Raw genomic sequence first — 25319 nt, 5'->3', positions numbered from 1 at the left:
ATTTATTTATTTTTATATATATGTTGCCTCAGCAACACATGTACTCGTTAGGTACAGCCTACAAAATGGCTGCCACAATTTTCCTAGTGATGCTAAGACAAACTTTAAAAATTGAAGAGAAGATAATATTGACAATACGTGCATAGGGCATGGAGAATTTTTGTTTGTGTTTCAAAGATCACCACACAACAAAAAAGGCATTATGAATCAGGCACCTGATGGAAGCACTGTAGGATATCTCCTTTGATTAAGGTTTCCTGCCTGGTTAATTAATTAGGTGCAGTGCAAGATTCAAAGCACGGTGCAGAGAGCCTAGCGACATGCACAGAGCATGAGATGATGCTATATAAAAAAGTAAAAAAACGATGGAGAGCTGGGATCCTGGTGCACTTCTACTGAGCAGTAGTAAAAATTTCAGCATATTCCATGCCTTCTTAAAGGGTCATTCCACCCAAAAGAAATGCTATACATGGGTGGCATATAGAGAACCTAGTAAGCCCTTATATGTCTGATGCTCCAAAAGGAACAGTTTAGGTGGACTTAATCTTTACAAAGGACTTATACATGCCTCAAACTAAGCTCAATGCGCTCAGTTAGTAGAAATGGAGATATTACTTTTGCTTTGGCATTCATATCGCTCATTGGTGGCCCTGTTGGCATCCTTCTGCTAAACATCCTCAGATATAAAAATATAAGGAGTTAGGCATAAGTGCTGGCTGAAGAGTGGGTGCAGCCACTGTTTTTGGTATTCTGACAGCAGCAGGCACTGGCTGTCAGAAAATAGCAGACACTGCAGTTATGTCCATCTATCCTGTTTAGTGTGCATAGGGGGAGATGAATCAATTTCTTTCAATCAGCCTGTGGGGCTAAACGAGACAAATCTTTAGTGTATGACCAGCTTAAAATACGGTAACTCTTTTTCAGAGACTAGATATTCTAATAAGTGTACCATTTATCCGAAACTAATTTAGCTTAAAAGTTTTTGCAGGGTTGATGAAAATGGTCATTGCTGCGTTTTAAATACGGTTATAGGCTCTACATTAAGTGATCTGTACTTCAGCAAAAACAATGGAGATTATATCAGGTAAGAGATAAATCATGGAAAGCATGTTTAGGTTTTTTTTCTGTCTGAATTTACCCTATACAGGCAGTCTCCAAGTCACGAACACAATAAGGACAGTAGGTTTGTTTGTAAGTGAAATTTGTGTGCAACTCGGAACACTGCATTTGTTAGTGTAACTTCCCACATCCATGCACAGGCGGATGTTCCAGGGGCTTCTGGGCATGCAGTTATGTTATCTGGGGCTCTTCTGGCCATGCAGCATATGTAGTAATGCAGTGTGGGATCTGTAAGATAGCTGCTCGGAGGTATCCAGGACCAGCATGGAGCACAAGCTGCCGGTGCATTGCCATGAAATGTGATTTGCCATGAAATGTGATGGTCCGCCTCCATCACATCCTATTGGCTCACTCCTGTCACGTGACATATTTAAACGTCATCAGTCTCAGCTAGCCTATCATAGGGAGAGGATCTTCTCTCCCTGTGATAGCTGAAGCTGCACGGAGCTGGTATATACTGTTAGGAAGGAGAAGCCAGTGTGATATACACAGCTCTGTGAGGAGCAGCCTGTGTTGCAGTGAGTGCATTGCTGGTGTAACAATGTATAGAAACAATGATCGCACACACATCTATAGGCTGCCTCTCCCCTCCTCCTGCTCTCAGGCTGTGTGGCCAGCAGCACACACACACACACACCATGGGCAGCCTGTATAATGGAGCAGCCTCCCATCTGCCTGCCCCCCTCTCCTCTCTCTTAGCTCTTTGAATAGCTGCACGGGGGTTGACCTCCCTGGGCTGACCTCCCTGGGTGTGCGAGTAAGCTACATTTACTACTACAGCTCCGTGCAGCTTCAGCTATCACAGGGAGAGGAGATCCTCTCTCTATGATAGCCTAGCTGAGACTGATGATGTGTCTATATGTCACATGACATGAGTGAGCCAATGGGATGTGATGGAGGTGGACCATCACATTTCATGGCAAATCGCATTTCATGGCAATGCACCGGCATTAAGGCCGTTCGTAAGTAGGAGTCGTTCATAACTCGGGGACTGCCTGTACTGTACTCAAAATGAGAGAACACAAAACACAGTCACCGTGCTGCACTACAAAGTGGAACCGACACCATTTAACACATACTTGTATTTTTAAAACTAATAATAGACAAGCTTAAAAGATGAATTCCAGGTATGGATATTTTTACATAGTTACATTGGTCACAGAAGAGCAGGGAAGAAAGCTGTGTGGAGCACATACACACACTACACTTACACATACGGTTCCCACCACTGTGCCTGGAAGGGACGGTTGGTTCACTACGTATGCTGCTCTCTGGCTCTAGTAAGGGAATAGTCCAGCAAGTGCCCAAGCAGGGATCTTCATGACTGCCTGACACTGTCACTGCCATCATAAGAAGTAAGGGGGACAAGTGCTGGGGAAGGATACTGCTTGCTCATAGGCAATGTCTGCACATCTGGACTCTGTACAAGTTCCGATAATTATTCACCAAGTGCTCAGGACTTTTCTACAGCATTCCAACTATAGCACCCGCCTGACAATCGTCCTCTGGAGACGCAAGAGTGTGGAGTGAGTGTGGGGGCCGGGGTGTGTGGTGAATGTGGACATTGGGGGCATCTCTCTCACCCCCCCTCTACCTTTCTTCCATTTCTCCTCTATTCCATGTCCCCCTCCCCCCCATCTTGCTCTCCTTCCTATCTCTTCTCGTAGTGGGAGGGTAGCACAGTGGCAGGCTAGTGGGAAGGGGGGTTGAAGAGAGCACTGTGGCAGGCTATCCGGGAGGGGGGGGGGGGGGGGGACTACTAAACCACAGGCCACCAGAGACCACGCACAGCCTCTTGAGGAGGGAGAAGTAAAACAAATTTAGATGGGGGGCGCTTCCCCGGTATCATATGGTCCAAGGTGTAATTTTTTTGTGTTTTACCAATGTAAATATATCCATACCTGGAATTCCTATAAAACTTTAACAACTAAAACAATTAAAGGTCAATAAAACATAAGCACACAAGGGACAGTATCATCTTCATTAAAATGTGATTACAAAAATAAATTGAGAAGACATAGATTACCTTTAAAGGATAGATCTTCTAGCAAATAAAAACAAGGCATCTCCATAGAAGTTCAGATGCAAAAGCATGCAGATCTTTGTTCACTGACACAGCACCCCAATATACACTGATATAATACAGTATATACTGATCTGGGAAATGTCAGACATGTTTTGCTGAAGATAGATAGCTAAATTAAGTGTTTTATGACCTTTGCACATTACGTCTAGACTGCCCTAAAGGAGCGCAAATTAAAGGTCAGACGAAATCTGCTGGCATTAAACCCCTCCCTCCACAATGCCCTGCCCCTTTTTACCACTATATTGCAGCTGATGTAGGAAGAGGCACTTCCACTTCTCACATGGAAAAAGTGCAATGCTGCCACAATGTTATTTTCTATTAAACAGTGTGGGTCAGGGGCTTCAGATATCATAGATCACATGCCCCTGGTATGTCTAATAGGAGCTCTGAGAATGCTCATGAACTGTGGCTACTGCAGTTCATAGATGAAACCGTTTGCAAAGTGAGTCAATGTGCAGATGGTTTGCTGCTTTCATAAGCGGCTAAACGGCACCTCTGAAAACAGCAACACTTTGTTCTATGGCCACATACAAACTGGCCAATTTGCCGCCTTCAGTTTGCGTGTCCAAAACTCTGCAGAAACACCTACCCTGAATACTGTGTCCACGGTAGATTCAGAGGCTCTATAAGCATATAACTGCTCAGAGGAGAGGATACATGCAAACAGTAGTGCTGCTAGCTATTGATTTGTACAGAGTACAAAATCTGATGGCTGCCACTGATAGCTGCTGCTAAGATTTCTATTCTGCAGCCAAAGGCTGAACAAGAGAAACCAGTAGATTCATCCATGCACACGAAATAGCGTGTTAGAAATGCACTCACTCAGTGCCCCAGCACTGTCATCATGCGTTTACCTTCAGCTCCCGATGTTTACAATCAGGAGCTGGTAGAACAAGCTCCCAACCACCAGATTACTGCGACATTAAATCAGAGTGATTATATTATTGGGAAGCCCAGGGGTGGGGGAGTGATGTGAAGGGGGCAGAGGACACTACTGTGACACACTAGGCGTTCTTCATGCCGTCTTTTTATTGGGAGCTTGGTAGGTTTTTTTTTTTGTTTTGTTTTTTAAAGGGCTCTGCCCAGGCACCCCCCTCTTTGGGGATTTTCAATTTCCTCCATATTGTTCAGGTAGATCTCAACCTCTGAAAGATTGCCTACTCCAGTTATTCTGGGTTTCTTTGAATGTAGTCCTGAACTATTGGCATCAAGAAAAAAATTATCATATTACCATTTCAAGATCCCCATTACTGACCACTAGGGATGAACACCCACCCGCCAAGCCCCCAGCTGCTGCACCTGTAAGTCATAAATTAGTGGCAGTATACCTACCCCCACCAAATAAATAGCTTCCTTCTCTTTGGTTGCTATGAAGCCGGTATCTGCCTGCATCCTCGCAATCAAAGATATTGTGTGGGCTGGCTGTCTGCTCCTTAGCAACCAGTGATTTCATGAGTTGCTGAGACAGCAGTAGCCCCACATTGATTGGTTGTTATGGTGCCCATTCAGCGAACTTTGCTTGGTTCACTCACCGCTATCGATGACTGCATCACAATATCCGGATAATAGAATAATATTATTCGAAATAAATAAAACAATACATAACTTTCTTTGAAGGTAAAAAAATATAATTTTGTTTTAAAAAAAATTAAAAAGCCTCTTAACTTGGTTACACACATGTGGAGAAAGCAATAAAAACAAACTGTATGTTTGGTCACAGCTCTATCTGGTAGAACCTACTTGAACAAGGAGCAAAAGCTCAGCTCCATTGAGCCAACGAGAGCTTTCCTTCCTTGTTTGTGTTCCCACACACGTCACTATCTGATTGCACTTTTTACTTTGGATCTACCAACAACTATGTAGTTTTTGAGTTGAGAGGTATCTTGATATAGCGCGGTCTTATCCTGAAGGGTCCCGACACGCTTGATTAGGGCCAATTTAGACGGGAGCCAATTAACTTACCAGCATGTCTTTGGAGTGTGGGAGGAATCTGGAGTACCCAGAGGAAACTCACACAGGCATAGGGAGAACATGCAAACTCCAGGCAGATGGTGTCATGGTCGGGATTCGAACCAGCGACCCTTTTGCTGCTAGGTGAAAGTGCCAACCACTACACCACTGTGCTGCCTGTTGGTAGATCTAGAGGTATGCAATGGCCTGCTTAACTGAATATATTGGAAGGTCCTCATCCCACATAGTTTTGGTAAATTCAAAGTTGATTGTACAAAAATTGTATGGTCAGATTGTAAAGTGCATTGTGACCCTGGCGATGATGCAATGGAGTAATCTTAAAACAGGCTGTGCACAGATAAATTATTATAGTTGCTTGGCTCAGGGCAGTTCTGAAAATGGAGTTAATATTTTTAAGATGCTTCAGCAATCAGATCGAACGATAGAATATTATCGGCAGTTATGTGTTTAAACAACTATGCGCTTAGCCACATAATCTCTGCTGAAGTGGAAGATAAACCAAGCTCGCTTCTCTTTTAGCAGAGATCATGTGAACAGGTTTTTTCGTTACTTGAGTGGGACTGAAGAGAACATGGAGCTGCATTTCCTCCAGGATAGCGGACTATTGCAGCCCTTTTGTTACTCTTTATTTATTCACCCCAACATTTTATATAATGTTTAGATTAACTCAGTGTTTTATTTGGCAAGGTCACAAAATCAGACTGATAATAAAATAAAAGAAGGATCGCTCTCCGAATGTACATGCATTTCCTGTGTCTGTGTAACCATGTCTACCCTTCCTGCCATGCTCCCTGATCCCCAGCCAGTACAACGGCAGTGGAAAGAAAAAAAAACTGTCAGATGAGAACAAGAAAGCAAAATAAGAATAAGCTATCACAGCAAAAGACCTTGACAACAAATACTCACATCCCCCTCGAGCTGAGCAAATTACGGGAAAAAAAAACAAAACAAAAACACAGAACACAAAAAAAAAAAAAAAAAGACACCGCAAAGTTAGTGAGGGACAAACAAACAAACAAAGGGAGGAGTTAAATAGCAGCCAATCATAATAGATTTAGGATGGATATGCCAACTGAGCCTACCCTCACAGTATGATACATTCCCAGGCAATGTTTTACAATGTAGATGCAAATATATCATAGCCAATCAGAAATACGCTCTCTCCACCTGTGCCCATGCTGTCAAGAAGAGCACATTTCTGATTAGGCGTTATGAGTTGCACCTGAGGGGATAACGTTCACCCTTTACTGTACCAACCATCCCTCCACACCATAACCTTAGATGAGAGAGGAACGATGTTTGGGGAATCATGTTCAATTGAGAGGCACGTGGATTTGGAAGTATGGTCCCCTTTAAACCCTGGAATGGCATGCACACCCACAAGGAAGAATGATATAGGTTGGGACTTTACCGAGGCTTTGGCCTCTGCTGCTTTTGCCTTCTTAAGTCGTGCTTTGCAAGCATCAAGATCTAAACGACGGTTCTGCAAGATTCTTCTCTCCTTCTGCAAAACACAGAAATAAATCCAAAATGTTTACTTAAAAACTGAAATACATGATGCGTCACAGATTTTTCACCAGCCAACCCAACTTGTTAAATCTAGTAATTTTAGATACTAGAATGCAGAACATAAGCATGTACATATCAAAATATATAATAATTTCTAATAAGCAGATAAATACTTATTAATTACTAAAGCAGCGCTAGTTGTCACTGAAACTGTGACCTCTCTTTTCTATGACCATGCATAGAAGAAAAAGTTCTCAAGATGTTAGAGTAAAAGCAAGAGTCCAGTGTACATATACCCCAACACTAGGACATTTCTTCTGTTCCGTCTGGTCCACCACCTCTCAAAGAACCTGTACAGTCACTGGGTAGGGGTACTAGGCATGGATGGCTTTTCTCCCCCCTCCTTTTTGCCCTTACAATAGAACCCCTGGTGGCTAAAATTAGGACCAGCTCTCTGGTTGAGGGTTTTAAATATGGTGCACTCCATGAAAAGATCATGTTGTATGCAATGCAGACGACATGCTGCTTTTGATAGGAAACACAGGCCCCTCTTTGCAGGCGGTAATGAACATATTCACTGAATTTGGCACTTATTCAAGCTTGACTATTAACTAGACCAAGTCAGCCCTGTTGCTGCTGGATGGAGCTCTTGACCCACAGTAATCGTCTTTCTGCCCAGTGCCTATAGTGGGGATCATAGTCTCGGCTAAGATTGTGGACTATTGCCGCTTGAACATATTCCCCCTGCTGTCATGGTTTAGGGATAAGGTGAAATTGTGGTCTAAACTACTGCCGTCAGTGGCGGGTAGAGCCAATTTAGCAAAAATTATCTAAATTCCCAGGATGTTCCATTTCCTTCTTAAAATATTTAAAGTGGTAAACTCCATATTTTGCTCGCTACTATGGAAAATCGGACCCTGCAATAGTCAGGCTGGAGCAATTCCAGAGGTCCAAGGATAATGGAACTTCAAGGATAATGGAATTCCAGAACCCCTGGCTGTACTACTTGGCAGCTCAGCTGCAGCAGCTCCTGAACAGCATGAATGGTGTATTGGCAGAGGGGGAAACGCACACCGATTAGGCGTTACACTGGGTAGAGCCTCAAGCCCTATACACACCATCAGTTTTCCTGCAGGTTTTTCCTCTTCAGGTTAACCAAACCATGTAGTGCAAGGGCCTGCCTGATTGCATACAAATTGAAACTCTTAAGGTTTGACCTCACATTAGATGGTTTTGGTAAACCCGAAGAGAAAAACCTGCAGGAAAACTGATAGTGTGTATGGGGCTTTAGACTTTCCCGGAAGAGCTTAAGGCCCAGCTCTTCCTAAAGTCCAACAAAAAGGTATAGGTTACTGCATAAGATTTGGTTTAAAGCAAAACTACAAAGAGTGGCAGGATTTACTAGTGACAGCCTGGTGGCGAGCATATGGTGTTACTCACGCGTCACATTTTCTTTTCCAATAATTTTTATTGAAAATTATTCATATCAAGTTTACAAAGCAAAATATTGTTTACAAGAGATAATGGAAAATTGAATACTTACCTTTCTGTAATTTTCCTTTCCTGGTGCCTACCCATGGCAGCATACCAATGGTCATGGCTCCGCCCCCGACTGACCCACAGGACCACATAACTCTCTCAATAAAAGGAGCTCCCCCCCCTGTTAAGGCATTCTTAGTAACTAGACCTCAGACCGCAGAGCAGTCCATAAGGGAGGGTGTATGCTGCCATGGGTTGGCACCAGGAAAGGAAAATTACAGAAAGGTAAGTATTCAATTTTCCATTTTCCTGGTGCCTACATGGCAGCATACCAATGGTCAAATAACTCGCTTCACAGGGAGGGTACTGCTCAAGAAATATATTTAATAACTACAGAGTAGAGCTGTGACGGACCCATCCGTATACTGGACATATTGTGTTCGTCTGCTTTGCCGTTTTACATGAAGTCGCCCATTCGTATGTCGGCAGTTATAAAGTTATAGATTTTAATGTCTGTTATTTCAGTCTCCCATCTGGTCCCCTAGGGGAGTGTCCACCAGGTGGGAGACCTGCATAAATAATATGCCCTCAGTTCCAGGCTATCTGGGGATACGTTATATGAATATAAAATGTTCGGCAGTTATAAAGTTATAGATTTTAACGTCTGTTATTTCAGTCTCCCATCTGGTCCCCTAGGAGAGTGTCCACCAGGTGGGAGACCTGCATAAATACGGGCGGGTAGCCCACAGTAAATGAGTTCGTGTTTTACCCTCATAATGGAGCTTGGTCTCGTTACTGGAGGGGATTGGGTTACTGGCCACTAAGGACGGTGTACTTTGGAGCTCGGGAAGAGAGGTACTGCAACAACTGGTGGCAAGCGACGGGATGAACCTCAGCGCCCAAAGAAACCACTACAACCAGGACCAAATGGAATTGCAATACCAAAACCTGAGAAGAGCTACCTTAAAGGATTTATTAGAGCAAAGAGGCGGACAGGCCAGTAACCTCAAAAAGGGGGACATTATCACATTATTGCTGGAAATGGATGGAGTACCAGCAGCAGAGGGAACCAATGGACTCAGCCCAGACGAAGAAGAGAGATTTGACCGGGCGGTAAGAATTAGGCTGGCCCATTATGGTCCCAACCCATCTGCGGAAATTATCGCCCAAGTCCAAGCCGCTGTGGAGGCCAACCTGCTACGCCAAAGCGGCACTGCAGCAGCCCCAGTCACAGCAGACACGGGGGAAAGAAAGAAGGTGCCGTTTGCAGCATTTAAAGCCTTCAGTGAGACAGAAGGAGAGATCGATGGGTACCTTGCCGATTTTGAGCGCAAGGTACCCCTGGAGGACTGGATCCCTATATTGTCCGGCAAGTTATCCGGCCAGGCCAGTGAGGCTTTTCGGGCCATCCCTGACGAGGAGATCGGGGATTATGTGGCCGTCAGGGAAGCTCTACTCTCCCGGTATGCCGTTACACCCGAGGCATACCGAAGGAGGTTCCGGGACACTGTAAAAACGACTGGGGACTCCTACGTTGAATGGGCATGTAAGGTGCACCGCACCGCCGCACACTGGATGGCGGGGTGCCAGGCTGTGTCCGGAGAGGAGGTGCTACAGATGTTTCTGTTGGAACATTGCTTCGACAAATTACCAACAGGGGTCAGAGAGTGGGTAAGGGACCGTAAACCCTCCACTCTCCATGAAGCAGCTCGCCTGGCGGATGAGTATACGGATGCCCGAAAATTGGACAATTCAGCCACCAAGGCTCCCGCCAGGGTGGAATACAAGCCAGCAGCTACTATTTACCAACCCCCTATGAATCGGCCCTCAGCACCCCCTCCGTCGACCCAGTATCCCCGCTCACCCCGGTTTAACTCTCGGGAATACTCCCAACCCAGTCGGTGCTACCTATGCAATCAGCTGGGACACAAGCGACCGGAGTGCCCGATGAACAATGCCAACCAAAGTCAGTCCTGGAAGAGACCCCCAAGGGCCAATCCACGACCACCTCTCCCCGCAACTCACTGTGTGGAGGAAGAGGAATGCTGGGGTATTCTGCATGAGGCCGACCCCGTTCAGGCGGCCCACCGAGATAACAGGCAGCACCACAGACAGTGTGTCAAGGTCAACGGGAAGGAGGTCAGTGGCCTACGGGATACCGGTGCGACCATGACTTTACTCCAGAAGCACCTAGTATCCGAGAACCAACATACCGGGGACACGGTCGCAGTACGAGTAGCCGGAGGTGCCGTGTTCCGACTACCCGTTGCCCGGGTACATTTGGATTGGGGAGTGGGCGCTAGACAAGTGAACGTGGGGGTTATGAAAGACTTACCCGCCGATGTCCTCCTTGGCAATGACTTGGCCCCCCTCCTTTCAGCCTATACTCCCATGGGCCCCGCTGCAGTAGACGCTGTCACGACCCGGGCCCAGACCCGTGCCACCGAAGCCGGCCCACCTGCTGCTGCGACCCAGGTAAGACCCTCTACCCCGACGTGTATGTTAGATCCGGCCCCTTTAGGCTGGGATACCCCAGAGATGTACGGAAGGGAGACTAGGGAAGACCCGACGTTAGCAAAGTACAGGGCCAGGGCCGACTCAGGGGAGGAAGGAGTAGATGGGGAACACTACGAGTGGGTGGGGGATAGGCTGTACAGGATCCCGAGACCGTCCCAAAAACCGAGCACCCCTCCGCACAAGCGACAGCTAGTGGTACCTGCCAAGTACCGGCAGGAGATTTTACGGATTGGGCACGATGTGCCGTTAGCGGGCCATCTAGGCTCCCACCGCACAGCTCATAGGATCACACAAAACTTTTTCTGGCCCAATTTGAACCGAGACGTGCGGATGTATTGTAGCACGTGCGACACCTGTCAACGGGTAGGAAAGCGGGGAGATCACCCAAAAGCTAGGCTTCAGTCGATGCCTATCATTGGGGAGCCCTTTTCCCGCATAGCCGTTGACCTTGTAGGTCCACTGGCCAGGGCTAGCCCCTCCGGTAAGAAGTACATTCTTACCGTGGTGGACTATGCCACACGTTACCCAGAGGCAGTAGCGCTGTCTAATATCGAGGCAGAGACAGTAGCTGATGCCCTGGTTAAGATATTCACTAGGGTCGGGTTCCCTCAGGAGATTCTTTCTGATCAGGGAACTCAGTTTACCGCTGTGCTCACCCAGCAACTGTGGAAGGTGTGCGGCATTAAACCGCTGCTTAGCTCACCGTATCACCCACAGACCAACAGCCTCTGCGAGCGATTTAATGGTACCCTCAAACAGATGCTGAGGACCTTTACTGACACTTGCAGAGACTGGGAGCGATTCCTGCCTCATCTGCTATTTGCATACAGAGAGGTGCCCCAGGAATCTACTGGGTTCTCCCCCTTTGAGTTACTCTATGGGAGAAGGGTCCGAGGACCCCTAGATCTCATTAGAGGACACTGGGAGGGGGAGACAGAGCAAGAAGGGACCCCCATAGTACCATATGTCCTGGAACTCCGGGACCGCATGGAGAAACTATCCCTGATGGTAAGGGAGAATCTCCAGGCGGCCCAGGGGAGACAGAAGCGGTGGTACGATCGGGGCGCCCGACAGCGGGTCTTCCAGGTTGGGCAGAAGGTTCTAGTGCTCAAACCTGTGAAGGCAAACAAGATGCAAGCATCTTGGCAGGGCCCGTATAAAGTATTAGCGCAGATATGTGATACTACCTACCTTATAGCCAGCTGTTCAGATGAAGGGATCCAGCGATCCTTTCATGTGAACATGTTAAAGGAGTATCAGGAGCGACCAGAAGATGTTGCGGCAGTCTGTGCCCCAGCTACGGATGACCCCGAGAACTTACCTTTACCTGACTTGTTAGAGAGGAATCCCCAGACGGACCTTACGAGCCTTGTGCAGCTAGGAGACCGGTTAAACCCAGCAAAGAAGGTACAGGCAAGACAGCTTCTGTGGGAGAAGCAGGCGACGTTCTCCCAAGAACCCGGGTACACCACACTAGCTATGCACAAAGTCGAGACGCCCGGACAGAACCCCCTACGACAACCCCCATACCGTATCCCTGAAGCAGTCCGAGAGGAAATGCGGACGGAGATACAGGAGATGACTCGGCTGGGGGTTATCGAGCCGTCAGACAGCCCTTGGGCCTCGCCTGTAGTCCTGGTGCCTAAGAAAGATGGGACCACCCGGTTCTGCGTAGATTACAGGCGGCTCAACGAACGGACCACCACTGACGCGTACCCGATGCCCCGGGTAGACGAATTATTAGACCGCATTGCCAGGGGGCGCTACCTGACCACCATTGACCTGTGCAAGGGTTATTGGCAGATCCCCCTGGCCGAGGATGCTATCCCCAAGTCGGCCTTCGTCACCCCATTTGGCCTATTCCAGTTTAAGGTTATGCCATTTGGAATGAAGAATGCTCCGGCTACCTTTCAGCGTATGGTGGATAGACTCCTCGATGGCTTCCAGGACTTCGCGTGTGCGTACCTGGATGACATTGCGGTCTACAGCGAGACTTGGGAAGACCATTTAGTCCACGTGGGGGTGGTGCTGGACAAGATTCGGGCCGCCGGCCTGACCTTGAAGCCAGATAAGTGCCATTTAGGCATGGCAGAAGTGCAGTACTTGGGTCACAGGGTAGGATGTGGGACCCAGCAACCAGAGCCAGCTAAGGTCGAGGCGGTAGCTAACTGGCCCACACCTATCACCAAGACCCAAGTGTTAGCCTTCCTGGGGACGGCAGGGTATTACCGACGTTTTGTCCCCGACTACAGTACGGTGGCCAAGCCCTTGACGGACCTGACTAAGAAAAACTTACCTAAGCAGGTCCTGTGGTCGCCAGCTTGTGAAGCCGCGTTTCGGGCCCTGAAGCAAGCTCTAGTGAATGCCCCTGTCCTGGCTGCCCCAGTGCCTAACAAACGTTTTCTCGTCCATACGGATGCTTCCATGTATGGACTGGGGGCTGTGCCAAGCCAGGTCGGGGAAGATGGAGGGGAGCACCCTGTCGCGTATCTCAGCAGAAAACGACTACCCAGGGAAGTGAGTTATGCGGCAGTGGAGAAGGAGTGTTTAGCCCTGGTCTGGGCACTAAAGAAATTGAGTCCTTATTTATACGGACAAGAATTTTCCCTCATTACGGACCACAACCCCCTAGTTTGGCTTAACCGGGTCTCAGGAGACAATGGCAGACTGCTGAGGTGGAGTCTGGCACTACAGCCTTACAATTTCACCATCAGCTACCGACCCGGTAAGCAGAATGGGAATGCGGATGGATTATCTCGGCAAACAGACGTCTCTACGCCTTCTCCGTCCGGTCATCCCTAAGTTGACCCGCCAAAGGGTCAAGCCGGGTCTGCCGGAGTGTTCCACAAGGAGGGAGCCATGTGACGGACCCATCCGTATACTGGACATATTGTGTTCGTCTGCTTTGCCGTTTTACATGAAGTCGCCCATTCGTATGTCGGCAGTTATAAAGTTATAGATTTTAATGTCTGTTATTTCAGTCTCCCATCTGGTCCCCTAGGGGAGTGTCCACCAGGTGGGAGACCTGCATAAATACGGGCGGGTAGCCCACAGTAAATGAGTTCGTGTTTTACCCTCATAATGGAGCTTGGTCTCGTTACTGGAGGGGATTGGGTTACTGGCCACTAAGGACGGTGTACTTTGGAGCTCGGGAAGAGGTGTACCGCAACAAGAGCGTTCTAGCATCTTTCTCCCAAAGTCTCGGGAGGTGAGAGCTGCCGGATCTAGGCTATAGTGTGACATAAAGGTGCTGAAGGAAGACCAGCTTGCTGCCCTGCAGATTGTCTCCGGGGAGACCCGTGCCAAAGCTGCCCAGGACGAGGCGACTCCTCTCGTTGAATGAGCGTTTACCATTTTGGGAATAGGAAGACCACTAGCCCGGTTTTCTGAATGAGTCCAACGATCCATCTTGCCACTGTTGTTTTGGAAGCTGCTTTCCCTTTCCTTGCTCCTTTCGGGATGATGAAGAGGCGTTGGTCCCTTCGGATTTCCTGGGTTAATTTAAGATAGTGTTTTAAAGGATCTGGCTACATCCAGCTCGTGCAAGCTTGAGGATGTTTGCTCTCCTTCAAACGTTGGAAGGACACATTCTTGATTAAGATGAAAAACCGAAGGTACTTTGGGAATGAACTGATGAATCGGCTGTAGTACCACCCTGTCTGGAAAGAAGGTGATATAAGGTTCTTGGGCTCCCAGGGCTTGGATTTCCGATACCCTACGCCCCGACGTGATGGCAATTAGAAAGGCTGTTTTCCAAGTAATGTCTTCCAGTGAGCAACTTTCTGTAGGAGCGAAGGGAGAACGTGCTAGGGCTTCTAGCACAATTGTCAGATCCCACTTGGGGTATAGAGATTTCCTAGGCGGGCGCAGTCTCAGAACCGCCTTCAGAAACCGGTCCACAAATGGATTATGAGCCCATCTGATATCTGTTAGAGCCGAGATGGCAGACACCTGGACCTTCAGAGTGCTGTGGCCTAAACCTAGGTCTAGGCCTGATTGTAGAAACAACAGGATATTATGGACTTCAGGAAATAGTGGATTGAATTGGCTGGATTCTGCTAGAGCCACAAACTTCTTCCATATTCTGTAGTAAGTGGTGTTCGTGGAAGATTTTCTTGCAAGTAGAAGGGTTTGAATGACCTCCTGTGAACACCCTAAGTCCCCCAGCCGCCTCCTTTCAATTTCCAGACCCTCAAGTCCAGTATCTCTGGATGCGGGTGAATGAAGTTGCCCTGAGTCAGCAGGTTGTTCCAGAGGTAGAGGAGTCGGACCTCCTAGTGACAGACTGACCAAGAGCAGGAACCACGGCCTCCTTGGCCAATATAGCGTCTACACCCGCTGCTGTCGGACATGGTGCCCTCGAAAAGAACAGAGGGGTTTTCGCGTTGAGGGGTGAGGCAAAGAGATCTATTTGGGGAGTCCCCCACTGTTGGCAGAACCTGTTGAAGATCTCTTGGTCTAGAGACCATTCGTTGTTGTTGCAGAACGACCTTGACAGGTGATCGGCTAGCTGGTTCTCTGGACCCGGAATATAGGATGCCCGAAGGTCGTATAGGTTCTTCTCTGCCCAGGAGATTATCGGAGTCACTTCGCTGAGTAGTGACCTGCTGTGTGTGCCCCCTTGGTTCTGGACGTAGGCTACTGCTGCACGGTTGTCCATTTGGAGAAGGACAGGCTTGCCCCTGAGGAGAGGAGCTAGATGTAGCAACGCCATCCACGCCGCTCTTAGCTCCAGGATATTGGATATCACTCCCTCCACACTGAACGGCCACCTCCCTTGAACTAGCTTGTCTTGGGTGTGGGCTCCCCAACCAAGCTGACTGGCGTCTGATGTAAGGACGGTCCAGGTAACTGGTCCGAGGGATCGAGGAACTAGTAGATTGGAGGGTCTTGTCCACCACCAAAGGCTGGCTTTCATCGAAGAGGACACAATTATTTTCTGCTTGAGATGTTCTTTCCCCCATTGGGTTAGGAAACCTAGTTGGAATTCTCGTAGGCGCCATCTGGCCCATTTTATCATTGGGATGCATGAAGCGAGGGAGCCTATGAGGCTCAGACAGTCTGACGCTGGCATGATGCGGGAACCCATCGCTCGTTTTACCTTCTGAATCAAAACTGGAACCTTCTCGGGTGGCAGAGAGACTGATCTCTCCGGGGTATTGAATAGGGCCCCCAAATAAGCCATTCTTTGCGTTGGGACTAGCTGGCTTTTTGACATGTTGATCAACCAGCCGAACCTGGACAGGGTGCTTAGCACTGCTTGAGTGTGTTCTTCTAAGGTGCTTTTGTGCTGAGACAAAATTAGAATATCGTCCAAATACAGTACTCGAATTCCCTTTTCCCGAAGGGGTACTAGGATGGCCCCCAATACTTTCGTAAACGTTCTGGGAGCTGATGAGATTCCAAACGGGAGGCATTGGAATTGTAGACGTAGGCTGCCCACTTTGAACCTTAAGAAATGCTGGAACTGGCTGTGTATCGGTATGTGTAGATACGCATCTTGAAGGTCTATGGAGACCATCCAGTCCCCTGGCTGGACTGATAAGATTACTGTGTTCAGAGACTCCATCTTGAAGCTTTTCCAATCTGATGAATTTGTTTAATTTTTTTAAATCCAGTACGGGCCTCCATCCTCCCGTCTTTTTGGGAACTAAAAAGACGGGAAGAGTAGAATCCCGAGTTCATCTCTGATGTTGGCACTGGCAACACTGCCTTCTGTTGTAGTATTTGGATGTATTGAAATAATACTTCCCTTTTCTCCCTGGAAGCCGGGATCTTGGTATCCTGGAAAGAAAAGGGTGGGGGGCGGGTTTTGAACCTCCAAAAATGCCCACGGAGGATGGTGGACACTGCCCATAGATCGGTGCACCCCTCCACCCAAACCTGCGGATAGGACTTGAGCCTTGCTCCCACTAGGCTGGTCTGGGTGGTAGGGGAGTCAAAAAGACTTCTGGGTATCTCCAACGGAAGTCGTGGGTTTTGGTTTCCCCAGTTTAAGGAAGGAAGCTTGAGACCCCTTCCAGCCCCTTCTGTATTCTCTCCCTGGGCAATAGAATCTTGAGTCCCTTCCTCTTTGCTGAGCTCCCGGTCTGGGGGCGAATCTCTTCCTTCTGCTTCTATCTTGAGGGATCAAGCCACTCTTTCCACCCGTGACCCTTGAAATCGCAGAGTCCATCTTCTCCCCGAAAAGCCCTTTCCCGTCGTACGGAATGCGACACCATGATTGTTTAGACGATGGGTCTGCCGCCCATGGTTTTAACCACAGGGCCCTTCTGGCCGTGACTGAATACAGCATGGCCCTGGAGGAACTTCTTAAAACATCTATCGCTGCTTCTGCCATGAAATCTGATGCCAGCTTTAGTTCATCTAATGCCTTAATAACTTCTTCGGTGTCTATGCCCGCTCTGAGAGCTGTCTCAATGTTGTCAGCCCACACCCTGGTGGCCCTGGAGACGGAAGATAAAGCCATGCCGGCTTGCAAGCCCCTCCAGTCGCTTGGTACATCTTTTTAAGGTCTGCGTCGATCCTTCGGTCCAAGGCATCTTTGAAGGAGACCGAGTCTTCTAGTGGCAGGGTCGTATTTTTTGCCAGTCTCATGACTGAAGCATCCACTGCTGGCATGGAGTCAAAGAGTTTGGCATCCGATTCGGCCAATGGATACAGCTTTTGGAGACGGTTAAAGGCGACTGGCCTCTTGTCTACCTTCTGCCATTCCCCTAGTATGATCCCCTTAATTTCCTCCATAAGCGGGAAATTAGAAACCTTTTTTGTTAAATGCGGAAAATACTTTTTTGATTTGGACGGGAGTTCGGGGCATTCCTCCTCCCATTGAATAGCGTCCTTGACTGCCACCACAAAGGGTTCCACTAGACTGAAGTCAAAAGTTGAAAATTCTTCCTCATTCAAGACTGATTCCTCTTCTAAGACCTCCTCCCCAGGGTATGGGGTAGATGGGCCAGCGATCTCCTGATCAACAGAGGGAGAAGAAGAGGTACTTTGTGCTGCAGCCAACTCCCTGATTGATTCCTTAATAAGATCTTTTATAGAGCTTGAAGAATCCTGTTTTTCTGCTGTAGCTTCCAAAAAGCATTGGCCGCAGGCTAATTTCCCTGGTAGGGCTCTTTTACCACAAACCCAACAATCATCCCCTCTTGGTTTGGATGAGGAGTGGTGGGAAGAACTTCGGTGGCCGCTTGAGTTGTGGCCTGAAGTGTGGGGGTGGCCTGAACTCCTATGGCCCCCTGAGCCTCTGTCGCGGGAGGATCTGCGAGATGCGTCTCGTTGCGGGCTGCGGAGACAAAATCACGAAAAAAGGCTGTATTGTACGCCTGCTGTAGTGCTCTCTTTTTTTTTTTTTTAAAACTTACCTGATTGTAGCAGCCCTTACCTAGTAGAATGTTGAGGATCTTTTTCTATTGGCATGACTATGTCCAGGACAGCTAAGGGTAAATTTAGAATTTAATCTGGATTACTATCTGGCCTATGGGCAGATCAAAAAGGTATCACAAAAAATAATACCCCCCCCCCCCATGCCCTTCCCCTAGTAGCAATGTTAACTAAACATATATATATGTATATAGGTATGTATATGGAAGAGAATCACAAAACAATCCCCCCAAAAGGAAAAATAAAGCCTAACCAGCAAAGAGAGTTTTTTTTTTGCAGACATTAAACCAACAGACAGGTTGTACCTTGGCAGGGATCCATAGCGCTTTCTGCAGGGGAATCCAGCAGGAGAGAAAAACTGGAGATGCTACCCCACTGACAGTCTGCACTCAAATGAGAGATACAGGCTGTTTTAATGCTTTGGGAGTACCAAGATGGCCGCCGGACGCGAAGTGCGCATGCGCGGCCGCGCTGACGTGACTCCGCCCACCACGATGACAAATCTGAGTCATGTGACGCGCGCGAAGCGCTCGCAGCTCGTTGGGGGAACCGATGCTCGGGCATCCAGCCGAGGAGCGATACAGCACTGGCGGTAAGTGGGGTACACTGGACGGCTGGCTTCTGCCACGTGGGGAACTTTTTAATCAGTGAAAGAATACAGTGGAAGAATACAAGTGGGGATGCCTGGAACAGTCAGCCTATGTTACCTAGAGAGGAGGAAGCAACAGGCTCCTGGAGGTATAAATAAATGCCCCAAAAAAGATCCACAAAAAAAAAAAAAAAAAAAGGCTCCTATACTTATCTGGCGCCTTTAGCAGCCCAAGCCATAGGACTCCGTCCTGCAGGAGAGCATGAACCTGCAACGGTCACACCATGAGATGGCGAGGTAGAGCTGACGTATGATCCTGCGGGGTGAGGACAGAAAAAAGAATGCCTTAACAGGGGGGGGGGGGGGGCTCCTTTTATTGAGAGAGTTATGTGGTCCTGTGGGTCAGTCGGGGGCGGAGCCATGACCATTGGTATGCTGCCATGGAGGCACCAGGAAAATCGTTTCCATGTACAAAATGTCACAAGATACAAGAGGTGAGAGGAATACAGCATATCTTAACAAAGGTGCCTATTGTAACTCTCATCTCCTTAAACTCCAACTTAACAAACTACATAAGAAACCTATTGCGAGTAAATAAACAAAAACAAAAAAAAATAAAAAATAAAGACTCTACAGGCTTCATTGGAGAAGAAGAGGAGGGATCCATACCATAGTACCATGTGGCCTAAGTTCCCATCCTGGCACCGCGTCACATTTTAAGCAATGGGAGTTTGCTCCCATTTGCCCAGATGCAAGCCAGATATGGTTTGTCAAACAAATTGTTCTTCCCCTGCCTTCAATTGCAGCACATCATTAAAGCGCAAGTATCATTAGAGCAGGCGGTGTTATCTCCCACTCCTTTTTTCAATATGATACAGGAATCCACATCCACTAAAGCAGGGCTCAAAATTTCAAGTCTTGAGCCACTAGCCAGGCCTCAAGGGTTACTAGCCACTAGTTGTCCCACCCAACCCCTACCCTGCCCCTAATTCTCCCGCTAATCACACCCTCATAAATTATCTTGTAAAATGTTTTATGCTCAATTAAGTTGCAAAAATAAATATTAACAACAACTTTATCAGTTCCCCTCAGCACATCCTCACCTGTGCCCACCATTGCATCCTCACCTGTGCCCACCATTGCATCCTCGCCGTGCCCACCATTGCAGCCTCGCCGTGCCCACCATTGCAGCCTCGCCGTGCCCACCATTGCAGCCTCGCCGTGCCCACCATTGCAGCCTCGCCGTGCCCACCATTGCAGCCTCGCCGTGCCCACCATTGCAGCCTCGCCATCCCCTCAATTGCCGACTCACCGTGCCCCCATTGCCGACTCACCGTGCCCCCATTGCCGACTCACCGTGCCCCCCATTGCAGCCTCGCCGTGCCCACCATTGCAGCCTCGCCGTGCCCACCATTGCAGCCTCGCCGTGCCCACCATTGCAGCCTCGCCATCCCCTCAATTGCAGCCTCGCCATCCCCTCAATTGCCGACTCACCGTGCCCCCATTGCCGACTCACCGTGCCCCCATTGCCGACTCACCGTGCCCCCATTGCCGACTCACCGTGCCCCCATTGCCGACTCACCGTGCCCCCATTGCCGACTCACCGTGCCCCCATTGCCGACTCACCGTGCCCCCATTGCCGACTCACCGTGCCCCCATTGCCGACTCACCGTGCCCCCATTGCCGACTCACCGTGCCCCCATTGCCGACTCACCGTGCCCCCATTGCCGACTCACCGTGCCCCCATTGCCGACTCACCGTGCCCCCATTGCCGACTCCCCCGTTATGCCAGGTCAGTGAGGACCCCCTGAGTGGATTTCCCAATGAATGGGACCCTTGTGTGTGTGTTTATGGTTGGTAATGATGAAGCCAAGCCTAAGGAGATTAGACAAATCCTTCCCAGACTGAACAAAGTGCAGCTTTACTGCAGAACTCACCCTCCACATACCATGTATGGGGGCAGACTCCTCTGAGTCCTGAGTGTCAGAGACACAACCTGCTCTGCATCGGACAGCCTGACCATTCATGCCAGGTGATCCTTCTTAGAGGAGGAGATTAGAGGGAGAGGAGGGTGACACTGGGAGAGGAAGGGGACACTGGGAGAGGAAGGGGACACTGGGAGAGGAAGGGGACACTGGGAGAGGAAGGGGACACTGGGAGAGGAAGGGGACACTGGGAGAGAGAGGGTGACACCGCTCTGCAGGGAGGAGAGATACAGCTATACACATGGGGGACTACAAGTACCAGGGGGGCTGCTGATTGGTGGCTGCACTTCTATTGTATTTCTCTGTTATTCTGATCGCCCTGATGGCAGAGAGCATAAAGAAAGAGGAGAGCTGTAGGATCGCAGAGCGGTAAAACCCGCTGTTACAATTTGCATAGAAATTTCCTCCGCTCTGCCGACAGCCCCGCCTTCTCCTGACCCCGCGCCTGGAAATTTCAATGCAAGTTGTAACAGTGGGGTTTACCGCTCTGCGATCCTACAGCTCTCCTCTTTCTTTATGCCATCGGGGCGATCACTGCGAGAACGGCTAACGATTAACCCCGATCGCCAGCGGTGTTTGCCCCCCCCACTCCCAGGCAGCCAGCTCCTCGCCAGACCTCTTTCACAAGTAGGCGAGTGGAAAATTTGAGGTCTGCACTAAAGGGTTCAACCCCAGGTGCTATGTAATGCTGCTGCCTGAGTACCTGGAGAAAATTTCCCAATATGGAAAAAATGGGTGGAGGATGTGGATGATATAGACGGGGTTCACTGGTTGGAGGCCTGGGAATCGGTCCAAGGTTGTTCTTTAAATGTAACCCAAAGACTGTCGCATCTATATATACACACACCATTGCGGGTTCATAATACCCCACTTAAATTGTTTGCTCTTGGACTCCGCCCAGACCCATTGTGTATGAGTTGCAAGGGGGCTAATGGGGACCTGATACATCTCCTTTGGCGGTGCCCAAAGTTGCACTGCTTTTGGACTGGCATAGTAAACACCATCAACAATACTTTTCAAGTAACAGTCTCTCTTGACCCTAAATTGTGCTTATTGGGTATACTCAGGGGCGGACTGACCATTGAGGCACTCGGGCACTGCCCGAGGGCCCCATGCCACTAGGGGGCCCCATCAGGGTTGCTAGGCTCATTAAAACCAGGGACAGTATGTAAACATTTTTTTTTTTTTACATCTGTCCCTGATATGTCCAAAACCGACATGCTTTTGATGTGAAAATCCTGAGATTTTAGATGCCCGCCTCTGTAATGCCTCCTGGCTTGGTGGCCATCTGTAAGCCCGGGGGCCCCATAATCTATTGCCCGGGGGCCCCATGAGTTGTTAGTCCGCCTCTGGGTATACTGGATGAGGTTATAATGGACAAATATGTCAGAGAGACATAGTGTCCAGAGCACTGTTCCAAGCTGGAAAGCTGATCTTGCAACATTGGATCTCTCAAACCTTTTTAACTTTAGAGATGTGGTTAGCCAATATGGGATTAACTTTGAGTAATGAGCGCTTAATATATCAGCATAGAGGTAGCCCTACCCGGTTCAATAAAATCTGGGGATGCTGGCTAGCTACCCCTGGCTTGGCTCCATTAGACCCAATTCTTGGTAGGTTATCGACGCAACACTCAGTGTGTCCTCACCCTTGGAGCGAGTTTCATTTAAAGTACTGGGGAAGAGATATGATGAGAATGTATTCCTAAACCAAGCCTCGACAAAATCCGGGCGCCAGGTCGCAATTGCGACAAGAAATTGTGACCTGTCTTCTGGGGAAGCTTAGGGCTGCTGAAGCCGCGGCCTTAATTACCGGCCGGCGTGGGGCGCGATCGCGGCGGGCCCGCGCCCGCCGGTAATTGAGGCCGCGGCTTTGCGGCCTTCACAGAAGGAAGCCGAGGCCTGCAGAAGGAATCAAGGCGTGGCCATCTTGTGGTGGCCGCTGGCATTACAGGTTACATTACATTACATTACATGTAGCAAAAAACAGCAGTTCTAATGTGTTTTTTCACTGCCATCTCCTTCCCTCTAATTAGAACCCCCAAACATTATATATATTATTTATTCTAACACCCTAGAGAATAAAATGGCGGTCGTTGCAATACTTCTGTCACACCGTATTTGCGCAGCAGTCTTACAAGCACACTTTTTTGGGGAAAAAATACACTTTAAATTAAAAAATAAGACAACAGTAAAGTCAGCCCAATTTTTATTTATATTGTGAAAGATAATGTTACGCCGAGTAAATTGATACCCAACATGTCACGCTTCAAAATTGCGTCCGCTCGTGGAATGGCGACAAACTTTTACCCTTTAAAATCTCCATAGGCGACGTTTAAAAAATTCTACAGGTTGCATGTTTTGAGTTACAGAGGAGGTCTATGGCTGGAATTATTGCTCTCGCTCTACCAATCGCGGCGATACCTCACATATGTGGTTTGAATACCATTTACATATGCGGGCGCTGCTCACGTATGCGTTCGCTTCTGCGTTTTTTGGCTCCTAACTTTCTTAGCTGGCTCTTAGATTCCAAGCAAATTTGTCAAACCCTGTCCTAAACCATATCTAGGGATGCACACACTGAGATATAACGACTAATGACATCTCAGGTTCAATCTGTTTTATAAACCTGCTTTGGCTATGTAAAGGCAATGCCCGGGTTACAAACAAGACAGGGACTGTAGGTTTGTTCTTAAGTTGAATCCGTTTGTAATTTGGAACAGGTACATTTTTTAAGTGTAGCTCCAGCCAAAAAAATAGGATTTTTTGTACTCACCGTAAAATCCTTTTCTCTGAAGTCCATGGACGGACACAGCTCCTTAAATCTTGACAAGTGGGTTATGTTCCCTGTTTACAGGAGAGGACTAGGCAGAAACATGTTAAATAGTTCAACTCTGTTAATGTAACATGTATTTAACAGCCCCGCCCAGGGGGCGGTCCCTCCAGACATAACCCTCGTCACTGCAGCATGCAGCCTCAGTTCGTAACAAGCAGTACAAACCTAAAAAGGAGGGGTGGGAGCTGTGTCCGTCCATGGACTTCAGAGAAAAGGATTTTACGGTGAGTACAAAAAATCCTATTTTCTCTTATCGTCCATGGACGGACACAGCTCCTTAAATCTTGACAAGTGAGACGTCCCCAAGCAGTGTCAAAAAACGAGGGGTGGGAAATATATCAGTAAAAACAATTTTTAAACTTCACCCCAAAACAAGCAGAGCTCCTCAACGGAGGAGGTGCAACTTTAAACAGCCGCCGGCAAAAACTAGCGGCTGAAAAAAACATCATAAGATGCACTCACAGCAACCATGTAAATTCTGGAAAAAGCGCGAACGGACGAGCAAATCGCCGCCTCGCACATTTGTGAGACCGACGCATGATGTCGAAAAAAAAACCCAGGAAGCACCAATTGCCCTGGTCGAAAGTGCCGTGACCGGAAAGGGGGGCCCGCCCCTTAGGAGCATAGGCCTGTATGACAGCCTGCCTGATCCACCGAGAAATGGTGGTCGACGAGACCGCCAGGCCCTTTTGTGGACCAAACACCGACACAAAAGAGAGTCAGAAGCTCCGAAATGGAGCTGTAGTAGGCTGGTATACCCGCAAAGCGCGTACCACGCCTAAAGTATGAAAGGCCGAAACCTCCTTCGGAAGAAGGGAAGGTCGCGGGCGCACCATCACCTAATCCTTATGGGGGGATCAAGCATGGCGGATTGCAAGACAAGACCGCCAACTCAGAAACCCCTCTAACAGAGGTAAAGGCCACTAAAGGGGCCACCTTCTGAGATAGTGTCAAGAGAAAATCTCTCTGATGTTTCCAAAAGGAAGGTTCCTGAAGAACCGAAAGGCACCAGAGTCAAAACTCATGGGGAAAGAGATGGGCCAAGAGGGGAAAGTATATGACAAACCCCTTGCACACAAAAAAAGGGGACCCACCAGGGAACGGGCCGCAAAAAGGCCACTAAAAGAACACAGCCAATGCTGAAATCTGCCCCCAAACGGTGCTTTAAGCAATTTTTAGATCCAATCCAAGCTTTAAAGACAGCAGGACCCTGGACACCGAGAGTACGCCCGTGGACGTCACTCCATCCCTTCGCACCAAGAGAGGTGCGACGGTAGATCCTCCGGAAGAAGACTACGGTTCCCTGTTGAGATGACCGAGTCAGACAGACCCTGGTCACCTAAAGTCTGGCTTCCAATAACCATGTTGAGCAAGTCAGTGACTGTACAACAGGAGGAAGTATGGGACCTTGAGACAGGAACCTCCTGCCCTGGCAATCGCCAGGGTGCCTCCGCTACCAGGCGCCCGATATCAGCGTACCAGGGATGCCGAGGTCAATCTGGAGCGATTAGAATCATCGGGATCTCCTCAGCATCCACTCTGTGGCGCGGCCGAGGAAGCAACTACCATGGAGGAATGGCAAAAAATCACCGATACAGACAACACAGGGCCACCAGCGCGACCGACGCGTCTGTACAAGATCACTAGACCTGGCCACTAACTTTGACACCCTTGCGGCGGAGACAAGCTGCCAGGAGATCCATGCCATGTGAGGCTCACCTCCTGCAAGGGAGCCGAAACACCCCAAGCACAAAGACCAGTCGCCCTGGTCCAGCATCTGGCGACTCCAGTAGTCCGCCTGCCGGCATACCTGATGGTAGACTGAAGCCACGGCCGTGGCGTT

General features: G+C 48.7%; 1 protein-coding gene across 8 annotated transcripts in view; it reads right to left on the bottom strand.

Annotated features, from left to right (window-relative positions):
* The window catches only part of SH3GLB2 (SH3 domain containing GRB2 like, endophilin B2), a 149217-nt gene that overhangs the window by 42664 nt on the left and 81234 nt on the right, over window positions 1–25319 (bottom strand). For 5 of the 8 annotated variants that reach the window (XM_040324694.1, XM_040324696.1, XM_040324697.1 and 2 more), the window contains exon 5: window positions 6588–6680. In XM_040324694.1, the coding sequence (XP_040180628.1) occupies window positions 6588–6680 (93 nt within the window). Of the gene's footprint in view, window positions 1–6082; window positions 6095–6587; window positions 6681–25319 lie in introns of all 8 variants that reach the window. The other 3 variants (XM_040324692.1, XM_040324695.1, XM_040324698.1) reach the window with 1 other exon arrangement.

The sequence above is a fragment of the Rana temporaria genome, chromosome 9 (genome assembly GCF_905171775.1).
Source record: "Rana temporaria chromosome 9, aRanTem1.1, whole genome shotgun sequence".
Classification (NCBI taxonomy): domain Eukaryota; kingdom Metazoa; phylum Chordata; class Amphibia; order Anura; family Ranidae; genus Rana; species Rana temporaria.
This window is presented reverse-complemented; position numbering and strand designations above follow the sequence as displayed.